The sequence below is a fragment of the Canis lupus genome, chromosome 1, assembly GCF_048164855.1.
Source record: "Canis lupus baileyi chromosome 1, mCanLup2.hap1, whole genome shotgun sequence".
NCBI classification, from domain to species: Eukaryota; Metazoa; Chordata; class Mammalia; order Carnivora; family Canidae; genus Canis; species Canis lupus.
In genome coordinates, this window is record NC_132838.1 from 112585877 (window position 1) to 112600251 (window position 14375).

A 14375-nucleotide genomic window follows, 5' to 3' on the forward strand; every position below is an offset into this window, starting at 1 on the left:
GAGGGAAGTTGGGGGGCTGCTGGAGAATGTATTCAAAACAATAAAACTTTGGACCTTTGGATGTGGTGATCTGTCCTGGGTGCTAGGCACAACCACCACAAGGTCACAGCCTCTGTTTGGTTCTGAAAGACAGGGGCCTAGACTGTCCCTCCAGGAGATCTATGGCCAGAAGGTCTAACCTCATCTTAATGGGTCAAATCCAAGCCTGGGGAATATCTGACCCCAGAGCCACATAATCCCAGGGCCTGATGATAAAGATCTCAGGCACCCTTTGGCCCTCAGACAGCTCCCCTATTCTGTGGGGGATCCCCTGGTCCTTGGAAGCACTTGAGATTCCACAACACTATCGCCCTTTGCTCTTCTGATCACCTGAACTGCCTTTCCTTTCTAGTTCTGTGTACTCCTGTCCCTGTCCCCATGGCTGGGAGTGAGACTTTGGCAGCAGGCCTGCAGTGTCTCTTGAAATGTAGACCTTGCACGCTTCCTTAGTGGTCTGTCAAACCAAGGAAACATGTTCTGCCAGCAAGTGGAGAAGAGACAGGCTTTAAAAAATTTTTTTAAAAGATTTTATTTATTCATGAGGCATAGGCAGAGGGAGTAGCAGGCTTCTTGCGGGGAGCCTGACAAAGCACTTGATCCTGGGACCCTGGGATTATGCCCTGACCGAAGGCAGATGCTCAACCACTAAGCCACCTAGGTGTCCCAAGAGAAGGGACAGGCTTAATCATAGTTGGTACTGATCGACTTGCTGATACCTAGTTAGCTGCAGTGCTTTATCTCCCACATCCAGTGAGGTAAGGGCAAGGCTCAGTTAAATGACTTGCCTAAGGCCCTAAGGCCAGCCAGGACTTAAAATGAGGTCTGTTTCTGGAGCCCATGTTCTTTTGACGACTCCTTTTTCTCCTAAGGCCAGGATGGTTGGATCTAGACAAAGGTCTCAAGATCATAGGATCTGAAAGGTGAGCTTATAAAGCTAGAAGCTCAGGTTGGAGAACTTGCTCCGGGGATGAAAAAGGAGGAATTCTGGCCGAAAAGGTCCTTAGGGGCAGTCCAACCCCTTCAGTGCAGGTGAGGCACAGGAGGCCCAGAGAGAGGAAGGAGTTTCCCTAAGGCTACACAGCTAAGAAATGGAGTGGGAATTGAGGACTCAGGCCTGCTGGACTGGCTTCACGGAGAAACTCCACCCTGCGCCACTGAGGGGGAAGGAGCTGGCAGTTCCTATCTGCTCAGGCTTCACCCTCATTTCCTGCCAGCCCAGGGTGGGTGGTCCCAGATGATGTCGATTGGCAGTGAAGAGAGGATCCAGGGCTGGGGTACTGGCAGGAAACCGAGGCTCCCTTGGCAGCCTGCGGGCAACTGCTCCCTCTCCTGGGTGATGTAAGTCACTCCCTGGGGTGGGGGCCACTGGGCTATTTCTGGAAGTTGGGATGAGGCATGTCTCCTGGCAACATAGATGCAACTGAGTTGGTGGTGGTGGTGGTGGTGTGATGAAGAAAGGGGGATGTTATCACTGGGAGGAGGGGGGTGGACCCAGACTCGTAATCTCAGCCCGATTCCAGTGCCTTCAGAGCATCTCTAACCAGGTCTAATATGGATTAAAGAGCGTTCAGCTCCAGAACTGCTCTTCAGGTCAGACCACGGCAAAGCCAGACCTGTTGCCTCCAATTCTGACCCTGAGGAATGTCACAGGTGGCATCTGGTCTTGAAAACACCAGCGGCTCCTCTAATCTTTAATGACCCACCTAAATGTATTCAGTTTCTGCAAGACCACACCCTTGCTCCCTTCTATATCCCAGGATCTCTGATTCCAAATAGAAAGCCCTTTATAGGTCTCACAATACTTCATCAATTCATCCTTTCAGAGACTCTCTTCTTGCCTGTAACCCCCAGCACCATCACACCCCCTCGCCCCCTCCCAGGCCCCTGAAGCTCCTTCCTGGTGCTTGCCCTTTGGGGTCCCTGAGAGATCCCCTCAGTCAGCGGTGGTTTCTTGGTATCCTACAGATCCTGAAGACATTCCAAATCCCCTGTGACTTCTCCACTGGTTCCCAGTAAGGCCCCTTCACCTCTCCATGGACTCCCCTGAGCACCTCAAGACACCCACGGGCCCCTCATAGACACTTAAGAGTCTGCCCTAGTACCCCTCAACAAACGTTCTCACCCCTGCAAACAATCTGGTAAGGTTCCCTCAGATGGTCGCCCTCAAACTCCCACGGACCCCAATCCCCTCGTGGCGGTTGTCCACGCGCCGTCCACTGCGCGTGTCCCATGAGCTCCGGCCGTTAAGTAACCGCTGCCATCCCGCACTTCTCCGCTGCCCTTTTGGGCCTTGGTGGTCCAGTGCAGGATTTGATTTACCCAGGCTTGGGACTGACTCAGATTTTTGCTTTTCATCTCTGAGCTGCCGTCAGAGGGCAGCAACCACCACTTGACCGAAAAACTACCACTCCCAGAAGCCCCCGCTCTGGACTGTTCCTTAATGCAGCCGCGTTCATTGAAAAGGTAGCGGAAGTATGTCCGCGCTTTGGCTTCTGGTTAATGTAGTCCCAGAAGGCTTTCGCGAGACTGCCGGGGCCCTAAGGCTTTGTGGGTCCGCTGCGAATTGCAGTCAGACCTAGTGAACGAGACTTCAGGCTTCAGAAAGGGCAAGACAGTATGAACATAGACTCAGATTAAAGTGAACGTCTAGAGACTCCATTTCCCATTATTCTAGGGGATAGGAGGGGCCGAGGATGATTTCATTCTAGTTCCAAATATTTCCGGCGCGCGCACACACACACACACACACACACACACGCTCCCTCGCACGAACTTCATTTCCCAGGGTCCTTTGAAATTAGTCTTTCCGGTTATTAATCGATAAATAGGGCGACCTAGTCCGTGCACAAAACCCGAGGCTACTCTTAGCCGGCTTCCTTGTTTTGGGCCCTCCTGGATCCTGTAAACTTAGAAGGCGGGAGTACGCAAAAGGCTGAAAGGAGATGCAAAACGGAAATTTTTTCACCTGCTTTAATGCTCGTCTCAGCCTCTTGGTGAACCCGCGTCGGTAGAAAAAGCTAGAAGACTATTGTTCTGAGAGACCACCGGGAACTTTGTTCCCCAAATTGTTTGAGGGAGGGTTTTTCCTTCCTGATTTGTGGAAACTTGGAATTTGGAATGTTTGGGCTCCATTTTACCGCAGCCCCTGACCAACTTCAGCTTTTTCTTGGGGTCTGAGGAGGGTAAGGAGGCGTTGAACACTGCAATCTTCCCAGGGGATTGACGTCTTCCACATTTGGCTCACGCTTTCCCAAATGTACCGATTGGACTACACTTCCCAGCGAGCCTCTGCAGTCTCGTCTCAAAGGGTTAGGATCCGGTCTGGACTATTACCCAGCATTCTTCGGGCTCCTGGTAGATCCCTCCCCCTCAGTCAAATGAGTCTGCCTTGAACTCCATTTCCCAGAAGACACAAAGGCTCACTGTGGCAACTACTCCGAAGCGTTGGTGTCGACTACATTTCCCGGCAGGAACTGCGGCCCACCATAAGAGGGCAGAGGAACGCCGTACCTACCTATTCTATTTCCTAGCCTATCTCCGTAATAGCAGTGTCCACTTGGGGCTTGGGGAGCACATGGGACTCCATTTCCCGGCGTACTTTGGCAGTCGCGGTACACCTGCAATGCGGTGAGGGCGTGGCGACGACTCCATTTCCCGGCTTGCTTCACGGCCTGATATCTGCGGATGCACCGGCGCCGACTCAATTTCCCACAGTGCACCTGGCGCTGACCGGCATACACAACCAATAGACTAAATGAGCGTCTGGACTCCGTTTCCCGGCGTGCATCAGGACTACAAAGCTCTCCGAAAAGAGTGGCTTCAACTGCATTTCTGAAGCACATCTAGCGCTCGCAGTTGCTGCAGTGGAGCGAGTGTGTGACTCTGACTCCACTTCTCAAAGTACTTGAGGGTCCGCCGTCTACACAGTCGGCCGACTTATTGCCTAGGACTCTATTTCCTGACGAGCAGCGCGACCCGTCATCCCCCGCGGTCAGCTCTGAAGCCTTTGCAGACTCCATTTCCCGGCGTGCCCCGCGGTTCTCTGTGCCGACCGAGGGCGGCGACGGCGGCGCGTAGGGCAGGCGGACTGCATCTCCCGGCGTGCCCCGCGGCGGGCGCTGGGCCGGAGCCGGAGCCCGAGCGGCGCGGCCTGGAAGAGGCCAGAGCCCGGGGGAGGCGGCGGCAGCGGCGGCGGCGGGGGCAGCCCGGGCAGCCCGAGCCCCGCGGCCTGGGCCTGCGCTCGGCGCCATGAGCGGCGGCGCGCCTTCAGGGGGCGGCCCTGGGGGCTCGGGCCGGGCGCGGACCAGCTCGTTCGCGGAGCCAGGCGGCGGAGGCGGCGGCGGCGGCGGCGGCCCCGGGGGCTCGGCCTCCGGCCCGGGCGGCAGCGGCGGTGGGAAGGCGTCAGTCGGAGCCATGGGTGGGGGCGTGGGGGCCTCGAGCTCCGGGGGCGGCCCCACCGGCAGCGGCGGAGGAGGCAGCGGCGGCCCGGGTGCGGGCACTAGCTTCCCGCCGCCGGGAGTGAAGCTGGGCCGTGAGTATTAGCAGCGTCCGTGGGGGGTGGAGATCTGGGTTCCTGAAGCCCTTCAGACGTCGATCAGGTTCTTCAGTATGCCCAGATAGGAGCTCCAGCTCAGTGTGCTTCCCAAAGATGGGATCTGAGGTCTCCCCCTCCCAGAGAAAGGGATTTGAGGGGTCACCATCAATTGGAGTTTAGGATTAGATTTAGTAATTCTCCACAAAACAGGGGTCACAGGTTCCTGTTCTTCCGATGCCTAGGGCTTGGATCCTTAAGCCTCAAAAACAGGAATCTGATGTTGCCATCCATTAGACAACAGGATCAGGAGTCATCACTTGCAAATGGGGCTAGAGAGTTATTGTTCCCAAAAAGAATGAGATTACCATCACCTCAGAAGAGGGGGGTCTGAATTTGCTCCCCTCTAGAGGATGGGGATTTGGAGTGAATATCACATGGAAATGGTTTAGGGGTCACTCTGGCCGGGAAGGATTGGGCCAGGGCTTCCCAAACCTGGTACCCAGGCAGTCTTTCCTTTTAAAACGCAAGATCAGTTACCATCACCCCATCTGTAACAGGTAAAACTGTATCCCCGGTGGTAGAAATTAATGATTGTTGCTTCTTAGAAATAAGGACAAACTAGGAATCATTGTATTCTGCAGACCAAGTCTGTAGTCAGTGTTCTTTTGAAAGCTTGGCTTGGGGCGCCTGGCTGGTTCAGTCGGTAGAGCATGCAACTCTGGATCTCAGGGTTGTGAGTTCGAGCTCTACATTGAGGGTAGAATTTGCTTAATAAAAAAAAAATAAAAAAAAACAACAAACCCAAAACACCAAGGAAAATGAAAAACTTATAGTGGTGGGTCTTCTTCCACAAAAATGAAACAGGGTCAGGGGAGGGTCATAGTTCCCCATAGGATATGGATCTGAGGTTAAACCCATGTTCTGAGGTGTGGTGTCACTGGCTGTGGAAGAACAGCTGTGTAGGATCATCTCTTTCCAAAAGGTGTCACTGCCCCCTCAAAATGGGTTTGATTCATCAGTGACTCCTTTTCTTTGGGGTCTGATGGTTCCCCAAAGTAAAGGGGCCACTTTTCTCTAAGAACGCCACAAAAGTTTGCTGCTGTTTGGAGAATGGAGCTAGGGGTTACAGCTTTCCTTTGGAGGACCGAGGCTTGGCTAGCCCCTGGTTAACGGAGGTCAGATTCGCCATTCTCAGAACTTAGTACTTGCCCACTGGGGACCCCTCCAAATACATGAAAGGGTCTAGGGCTCTGGGTCACACAGATGAGGAGGTCATGTCAGCACTTTTTCTAACCCCAAAGTATTTGGGACGGGCTAGCTCTCCCCAAAAAGTGAGAGTCCTGGCACTGGCACTTAAGTCTGAAGGAGTCCTTTCTGCCACCGAAAACCAGTGGCAGTTACCAGCTCTACCAATGAGGACTTAGAGGTCACTGTTCCCCAAGCTGTGACAAAAACTAGTGCTTGCTGAAAGTCAAAGTACCTTAGGGTTGCTGCTGTATTAAATGGAAGAGATTGGGTCAGGCTTTCCCCAGGCAGGAGGGGGCCCCAGCAGGCAGTAAGCTCTGAGTCGATGGAGTCAACATCTGCAAGTGTGAGGCTGCCCTCGAACCAAGAGGGACCAGTGATTTGCTGCTTATCAGGCATAGAAATTACAGCTTATCAACGCTTGAACAGCAAGAGGTTTAGATGTCAGTGTCCTCCCACAGAAGAAGAGGCAGGATTTAGCATTCCCTGGAGGGAAAAGGAGAAAGTACACCTGGAGGCATCTGACACCCATCTTTGCTCCAAGATGAGGGGATGAGGAGGCCCCTAGTAAGCACCTTGTAGTGATTCCCCTCCTTCCCACAGCCCTATGATTGGGTGGTGGCAAGGGGGATGGTCAGTGGATTGTGTGTCCCCTTTGTTCCCCAGGTGACAGCGGGAAGGTGACCACAGTGGTAGCCACTCTAGGCCAAGGCCCGGAGCGCTCCCAGGAGGTGGCTTACACAGACATCAAAGTGATTGGCAATGGCTCATTTGGGGTCGTGTACCAGGCACGGCTGGCTGAGACCAGGGAACTGGTGGCCATCAAGAAGGTTCTCCAGGACAAAAGGTTCAAGGTAGCAAGTGGGGACAAGGAGGTGTAACCAGGTGTGATAGGCGAGAGGGCTGGAATTGGCTTTCCACAGGGGACCTGAACATGGGCCAGAGTAGGGAAAGAGAAGGGAGTGAATTGTGTGGAAGATAGGCATGCGGGTTCCCAGAGAGCCCAGGATGGTGTTTACTGGCTTTTGGATTGGCGTGAAGTGCTTTGTAACAAGGGCAAGTTCTTATCTAACTCCCGTAAAGATCGTTTGAGGGTAGGTATCGGTGTCTTAAGACTGAGACTCGTAGAAGAGAGTTGACTTGAGGGCAAGACTAGACTCTGGCTTGCCTGATTCCGAAGCCTTCCACTTCACGCACAAAGCTACCCTTCTGCACAGAGCGGGCAGGAAGCTGGTGGAGGTGATGAGCGTGTTTGTGAAGGTCATGCCCTGACCCAGGTGCTTGGCCAAGTGCAGGGTGAAATGCAGCCTGCCCCACACTCACCAAACCACATGCCGTGGTGGGGAGATCTGTCCCCCATTCCTCCTTCACACAGCTGTGCCCTGTAACCTAGTGGAGGCCCAGGGAACAAGGAGGACATGGGGGAGGTGGAAGTTGAGGGCTGATCGGTGTTGCGAGGACTGGCATTTTAGAGCTTAGGCTAGTCTGGATATGAATGAACTGACCCTAGGCTGGGAGGGAACCAGGTCTCGGCCTGGACCTTGGCAGGGAGAACCCCTCCTTGCCCTCGCAGGAGGAGCTCCAGGGTGTGGGTCAGAATTTGATTAGTGTTGAGTACCAGAGGTGAGAGGGATCTGAGGGCAGGAGTTCTCAGGGGGACAGAGAATAGGGAAGAGATTAAGACTGTGTCTTGGAGGAGAGGCTGAGGCTGGATCCCCTTTGGGAAGGTGGAAGTCTGGAACCTGGGCCTTAGGATCCAGGCCCAGGGTTCCAGGGCCCAGATGCCTCTAGCAGAAGCAGTAGAGAGGAGTGGGGACCAGGGTAAGTTTGGTGGCCACTACTTGTCTCTTGTCACTTGGGCCTTGTGCGATTTTTTTTAAGACAGCTGGAAAACTGAATTTGTACGTGAAGATGTTTGGTTTTCAAAGGTCAGCAACAAATTGGACATTTTTGAGCAGTGGGCTGAAGAAAGCTCATTTGTAGGTTGGGTTTAGCTCCTAGGGTGAGGAATTAGGGACTGCCCCAGAGGGGCTGTGCAGCTGGGATGTAAGGAGTGGTTGCCTGGCTCTACTCGCAGGGGTGGGGGAGCGAGGCTGTGGGGTGGGCGCGGGGGAGGTGAGGGGAGTCAGGCTGTCATCTGAGGCACTTTCCCTTTGCTCCCAAGAACCGAGAGCTGCAGATTATGCGTAAGCTGGACCACTGCAATATTGTAAGGCTGAGATACTTCTTCTACTCCAGTGGGGAGAAGGTGAGACCTTGGGTGTGCGGGGGAGTCCTCCACCTTGACTCCCCGCCATGTTCCTGCCTGTCTTTCTCGTGATTGCCAGTCCTTCCCCCGTTACCCCCTCTATGAGCCTTCCCTCCCCCGCCCCTCCCTTCCCCGCCTGTTCCTCACAGCAGCGCCTCACACCTCTCCTTTGCTCTCTGCAGAAAGATGAGCTTTATCTAAATCTGGTGCTGGAATACGTGCCCGAGACAGTGTACCGGGTGGCCCGCCATTTCACCAAGGCCAAGTTGACCATCCCTATCATCTATGTCAAGGTGGGCAGTCTGGCAGGCTGTTGGGGCCCAGGCCTACAAAGCCAGGGTCCCTGGATCCTCCTGCCTTCTGTGGGTTCCCTTATCCTCCAAAAAAAAATTTTTTTTAAGATTTTATTTATTTATTCACAAGAAACACAGAGAGGCAGAGACACAGGCAGGGGGAGGAGGAGGCTTCCTGCGGAGAGCCTGATGCGGGACTCAATCCCAGGACCCCGGAATAACACCAAAGGCAGATGCTCAACCACTGAGTCACCCAGGTGTCCCTCATTCTTTAGATTTATTTTGCTCCTCAGAGGCCTTGTGTTCCCTGCTTTTGTCTCCATATCCGCCGCAGATGGAACTTGCTCAGTGGAGGGCAGGCCACCCTGAGGCCTGACCAAATCAGGGAGGCAGGCTAAGTGGGGCCTGGGGAGACTGCAGGGTACCTGCTCGGGTCCACACTGGGAGCCCAGGGCTCCAGTAGCGGTGGAGTTGGCCCAGAATTGGGGTGGGGCCTGAGAATACCAAGGGAGGAAACACTGAGGTCAGAGTCCTGGCCTTCGGAGCCTTGGCAGAGGCAAGTGGGAAGGAGGCAGGGTTGGAGGAATGTTGGTGTCCACAGAACCCAGAAAGGACGCATCTTTGGCATCTGTGCAAGCTCATTCCCCATGGCCTGGTGCTGTGCCCCGGCTATTACTGTCCTTCAGGAGACGTTCGAATGAATGGATGAAAGAATCAAGGAGTGGAGGGCTGATACAGAGAGCAGAGGCTGCAGCAGCCTTGTGCATCGGGAGGGGTGGGTGGCTTCAGGTCGGCTGAAGGTTGAACAGCTTCCTCCTGCCAGCTCTAAGAACCCTGGGCCCAGGGCAGCCTCAGAGCTCTACCAATGGTTGGTGTTGGGGGATCCTGCCTCCCGGGAGGGGAGTCCTCTGGTTTGATGAATCTCTGCTGTGGCTGCTGTGTGCTGAACCCAGCATCGAGTGATTCCAGAGGCCCAGCTGACTGAGACCCAGGCTTTGCTGTGGAAGAGCTCTCAGTTTAGCCGAGCAGACAGCTGTTGTCACAAAGAACTATAAAACGACTAGCAACTGCCGTACTAGAAGGAGCGTAGGGAATTCTGGAAACAGGCCCCCAGGCTTGCCTGCTTTGGGGGTAAGAAGGATCAAGGAAGGCTTCTGAAAGATCATCAGGTGCAGGGTGAGGAAGCGGCATCTCTAGCCAAGGGCAGTGGAAACAGGAGGACGAGGGCCCAGGAAACTGGCCTGAGTGGTTACTGCACACTGGGCACTGGGCTAGGCCCTAGGAGATGCAGCGGTGATAAACACATCGAGATCCCTGCTCTCCTGGCACTTATGTTCTAATCGGTGGGAGGGAGAGTGGCAGGAAAATCCAGCTGGAGAGAGGCTAGTCTGTGGGTGGTTTTGACTGGCAGACGAAGGAAGCAGAGCCCTTCCTATAGCCAGTGGTTTCGGAGCTGAGCGACTGGCTCCCACAAGGCCTTCCTGATGTCTGCGTGTTGCTGTCAGGCTCCTGCTGAGGTGTGTGACTAGAGCAGTAGTCTCAAAGTGGGGGGCGGCACCAGCCCTGAAGGGCCCGTTGCAGATGCCACATCCTGAGCTTACTGAGTCAGAAACTCTGGGACGGGGCCCCGGGGTCCCTGTTGGAACAAGCCCTCCAGGTGATCCCGGTGCATCCCAAACTTGGAGGACCCAGGGGCAGCAGAAGGGTTTTTGAGCTGGAGCAAGGAGCTTGGAAGGGCTCTTCAGCCATGAGGGGGGATCTCTGGCAGGTTCTGTGGGCAGAACCTGCAGTCGTGCTGTCCCCTGCCCATCCCAGGTGTACATGTACCAGCTCTTCCGGAGCTTGGCCTACATCCACTCCCAGGGGGTGTGTCACCGTGACATCAAGCCCCAGAACCTGCTGGTGGACCCTGACACAGCTGTCCTCAAGCTCTGCGATTTTGGCAGGTGGGCCTGGCCTGGGCTGTGCTGGGTGGCTGAAGGGGTGAGGAGTGTGGGGGACCCCATCCCTTGCCTTCTGTTGACCCCTGCCCACCTCTTCCCACAGTGCAAAGCAGTTGGTCCGGGGGGAGCCCAACGTCTCCTACATCTGTTCTCGCTACTACAGGGCCCCGGAGCTGATCTTCGGAGCCACTGATTACACCTCGTCCATTGGTCAGACTTATGGGAGGGCGGTGGGTGGGGAGCGGCAGGCATGGCAGTTTTTGCATTAAGGGTGCTGTCTGCCACGCTCGGTGATACAAGCTTAACCTGTGTTCTTTTATCCAGTCCTCACAAACTTTGGAGGGCGATGCTGGCGTCTGCTCGTTTCACAGATGAGCAGTCTGAGGCTGAGAGCCGAGAGGCCGCCTGCCTGCATTCGCACCGCTGGGGCTGGGCAGGACTGGGCTTTCAAAGCTGACCTGACTTCAGAGTCCACGTGGGCTCTGGAAACTCCCAGTCAGCCTTCTCTTCGGGGGCCCGGGGGGAGGGGGTAAATCTGGGTGGGGGTGGCGGTCGGGGCGATGGTGGTGGTGGTGGTGGTGGTGGTGGTGAGAAGCTGCCAGCAACCTTGGAGGCAAGGCTGACCAGCAAGAGGGTGTGACTTTTTCCCTGGGTCTCTGGGGCCTGTCCCATTGGTGGGGATGACAGTGCAACCTCCAGGCGGGAGGAGAGGCCGTGAAAGGGTTGGGAGAGCATTCCCAGGCAGCGTGAAGAAACTTCGTGGTCCTTAGGTGTGAATGTGTGCTGGGGGGGTGGGGGTCAAGGTACAGACCAGGGAGGGGGCAAGACTACTGGCCTATAGCTGTTCCTGCGGGCAGGATAGAGGCTAGGCCTAGGACTTAAGGCTTGACCTTCTTGGGGCCCAGAGAACACAGAAGCCTGTCCTAGGTATGTTGGGCTGTCCCGAGTCTAGAGGCAGAGCAGGGGCTTCCTGGGATCGCTGAGGGGGGAGAGGCAATGACGGTGGCAAACGCTTGGATGGCGGAGCGCAGTGTGGTCAGGCTGACCTGGAGGTTCAATAGTGGGCTCCCGTGTCCCTAAACCGTGTAGGACTTTGAGCTGGGGCTGAGAAAATGGGGCTTTCTCCTGGCACCCTCAGGATGACTGTGGGGAAGAGAAGTGTTTGTGAGGGGATGGATGGGGCAGCCCTGACCCTCCCCCACCCCCTTTAGATGTGTGGTCAGCTGGCTGCGTCCTGGCCGAGCTCCTCCTGGGCCAGCCCATCTTCCCTGGGGACAGCGGGGTAGATCAGCTGGTGGAGATCATCAAGGTGAGGGCACTGTGGCCGGGTGGGCGGGGACAGGGTCGAGGGCTAGGAGCTGTGGCTCAGACCCCTCCCTTTCTCTCCAGGTGCTGGGTACACCAACCCGGGAACAGATCCGAGAGATGAACCCTAACTACACGGAGTTCAAGTTTCCCCAGATTAAAGCTCACCCCTGGACAAAGGTGGGGCAGGGCTGGGGGCTCAGGCAGCAAGGTCGACGTCCCCTCTGGAGGCCAGCTGGTCTGGGGACCTGGCTATAGAGTCAGGGTTTGGGAGTGGGTCTGTTCAGATTTCAAAGTTTATGGCATCTTCCATTCTCTAGATGTTGAGGGTCCATGGTAAGTTCGAGAGTGCCATTGTTCTGTTGGGGAAACAGGCTCACTGCAGGACCTGTCCAGTGATGGGACCTGGGTGAGCTGTTCACCGCCAAAAAAGTGACTTCTTAGTGGTTATACCTCATTTGGAAAGTGGGAGTGCAGGAGTCAGGCCCTGGAGCAGCGCGGTGCAGGAGTACCCGGTGCCTGGGCTGCTCGCCCTCCTGACTTGTCCCCTTCCCCTCAAGGTGTTCAAATCTCGAACGCCGCCAGAGGCCATTGCACTCTGCTCTAGCCTGCTGGAGTACACACCGTCCTCGAGGCTCTCCCCTCTGGAAGCCTGCGCCCACAGCTTCTTTGATGAACTGCGATGTCACGGAACCCAGCTCCCCAACAACCGCCCGCTTCCCCCCCTCTTCAACTTCAGTCCTGGAGGTGAGGGCACAGCGTGGGGTACAGGGAGCCAACAGCGTTGTGGAGGAGCGCTTGGTGCTAGAGCTAGGAGTGGGGTGCTCGGGAGATGGCCCTGATATAGGAGACACGGAACTGCTTCACCCGTGCTCTGCAATCACCTGTGCTAGGCCCTTTCTGGTTTGTCATTTAAAGTGTTCAGTGATTACAAGAGTCTCCTGGCCTTGCCAAGAGCTGGGTCCCTACCTGGTGCCCCTTCCTAAGCCCAACCCCAGCTGCCAGCACCCGCCTCCTGACTGGGCCTGTCCATTCCTGTCTTTAGAACTCTCCATCCAGCCATCTCTCAACGCCATTCTCATCCCTCCTCACTTGAGGTCCCCAGCGGGCACTGCCTCCCTCACTCCATCCTCACAAGGTAAGTCGGGGGCCACCTGCTGTGGATGAAAGCCTTTCTCGGCCTGGGAGGCAGGCCTGTCCCCACAGCCCCTGGGATCCCTGCATGTGCATGGAACTCGTTGAGGATTGACAGTATACGACACACGAACGGCCACCTTTATAGAGTCTGATTGCCTATATTTGTGTTTAAGTGCTAACTGGAAAACCAAAGAGATAGGTTTGGCTTACACAAATAAACAGTTAAATTTGTTGCCCACGTTTAAAAACAGGCCATTGCCTGTACAGATCCCGATTTCCTGTGTCTCCTGGGGAAGAAAATCTGGGCAACAGTGGGCCTGCCTTTCCTCAGGGCAGTGCTGTGGGTGGGGGCTGAGTTCTAGCTGCCCGCTTTTATGTGGGGCCTGGCTCCCTGGTGAGTCACTCCATGACCAACCTGGCCCTTTGGCGTTGGCGGACGTAGCCTTGGACCTAAGAGTGGCAGCTGTCTGTGTCTACCAGTATCCCCCACCGAGGTCCTGCTCCTGGACCGGGGTCAGAGAGGCCCAGGGTAACTCTGCTTTTTCTTCCTCCTCAGCTTTAAGTGAGGCTCAGACCGGCCCAGACTGGCAGACGACCGATGCCACGGCTCCCCTTACTAACTCTTCCTGAGGGCCCCTCCCATCACCCTTCCATCTGGGAGCCCCTGGTGGGGCTGGGAAGGGGGACCATAGCCCATCAAGTTCCTGACCTGGCTGGGCCCCTAGACTAGAGGGCAGAGGTAAATGAGTCCCTGTCCCTACCTCCAGTCCCTCCCTCACCAGCCTCACCCAGTGGTGGGCTTTTTAAGAGGATTTTAACTGGTTGTGGGGAGGGAAGAGTAGGAAGGACGGGGGGTTGGAGGCATGAGGACCTCCTACCCCCTTGGCCCCCTCCCTTCCTCCCAGGCCTACACTCCTCCAACCCCTCCTCCCCTCCTGTGTCCCTTGTAAATAGAACCAGACCGGCCCGTCTATTCCTCTTCCCTTCCCTTCCCCCCGCCCCCCCCCCCCCCGGGTGTAAATAGATTGTTATAATTTTTTTCTTAAAGAAAACGTCGATTCACACCGTCCAACCTGGCCCATCCCCCTTCTACAGCTGTGTTCCCCCTCCTGTCCTCTGCCCCTGAGGTCTCCTCCCTCCTCTCCCCACCCTGGAGGGCTGAGGGCGTGGGGGTGGGGGAGCTCCTGATGTCTTGGTTTCCACAGTAAGGTTTGCCTGTGTACAGACCTCCGTTCAATAAATTATTGGCATGAAAACCTGCTTCCTGTCTGGCTGCCTTGTTCCCACAGAGGTGAGGGAGGTGCCTGAGGGGCCGTGCTGGGACAGGACATCTCAGCAATGGGGCAGGGTGAACCCAGGCTGGGCTGCCTGAGTCCTGGCCCTGACGCACGTGCCCAGCTTTCCCGGGCCTCAGCTCTGCACGTGGGATGAACAGTCTGGCTCCTCCACAGCAGAGGCCTAGTGTGTGTTGGGGGGCTGCCTTCAGAGGGAGGCAGGCACTGTTATCCCCAGGTGACAGTTGAGAGAACAGGGGATCAGGGGTCAAAGCCACTGAGTGGAAATGGCAGAGTCAAGACTTGAACATGAGGGCTCTGTGTCCCACGGCCCGAGCTACCTGGGGCTTCACAAGG

The 14375-nt window shown here is 55.8% G+C and overlaps 1 protein-coding gene across 1 annotated transcript; it reads left to right on the top strand.

Annotated features, from left to right (window-relative positions):
• The first annotated feature begins 4272 nt into the window (after window positions 1-4272).
• Window positions 4273-14004, top strand: GSK3A (glycogen synthase kinase 3 alpha). Its single transcript, XM_072776152.1, has 11 exons — window positions 4273-4570; window positions 6485-6672; window positions 7983-8066; window positions 8249-8359; window positions 10175-10305; window positions 10406-10512; window positions 11514-11611; window positions 11692-11787; window positions 12168-12354; window positions 12653-12745; window positions 13301-14004. Exons 1-11 carry the CDS (start codon window positions 4288-4290, stop codon window positions 13372-13374), a joined length of 1452 nt encoding a protein of 483 aa, XP_072632253.1. The 5' UTR covers window positions 4273-4287; the 3' UTR covers window positions 13375-14004.
• The last annotated feature ends 371 nt before the right edge of the window (window positions 14005-14375 follow it).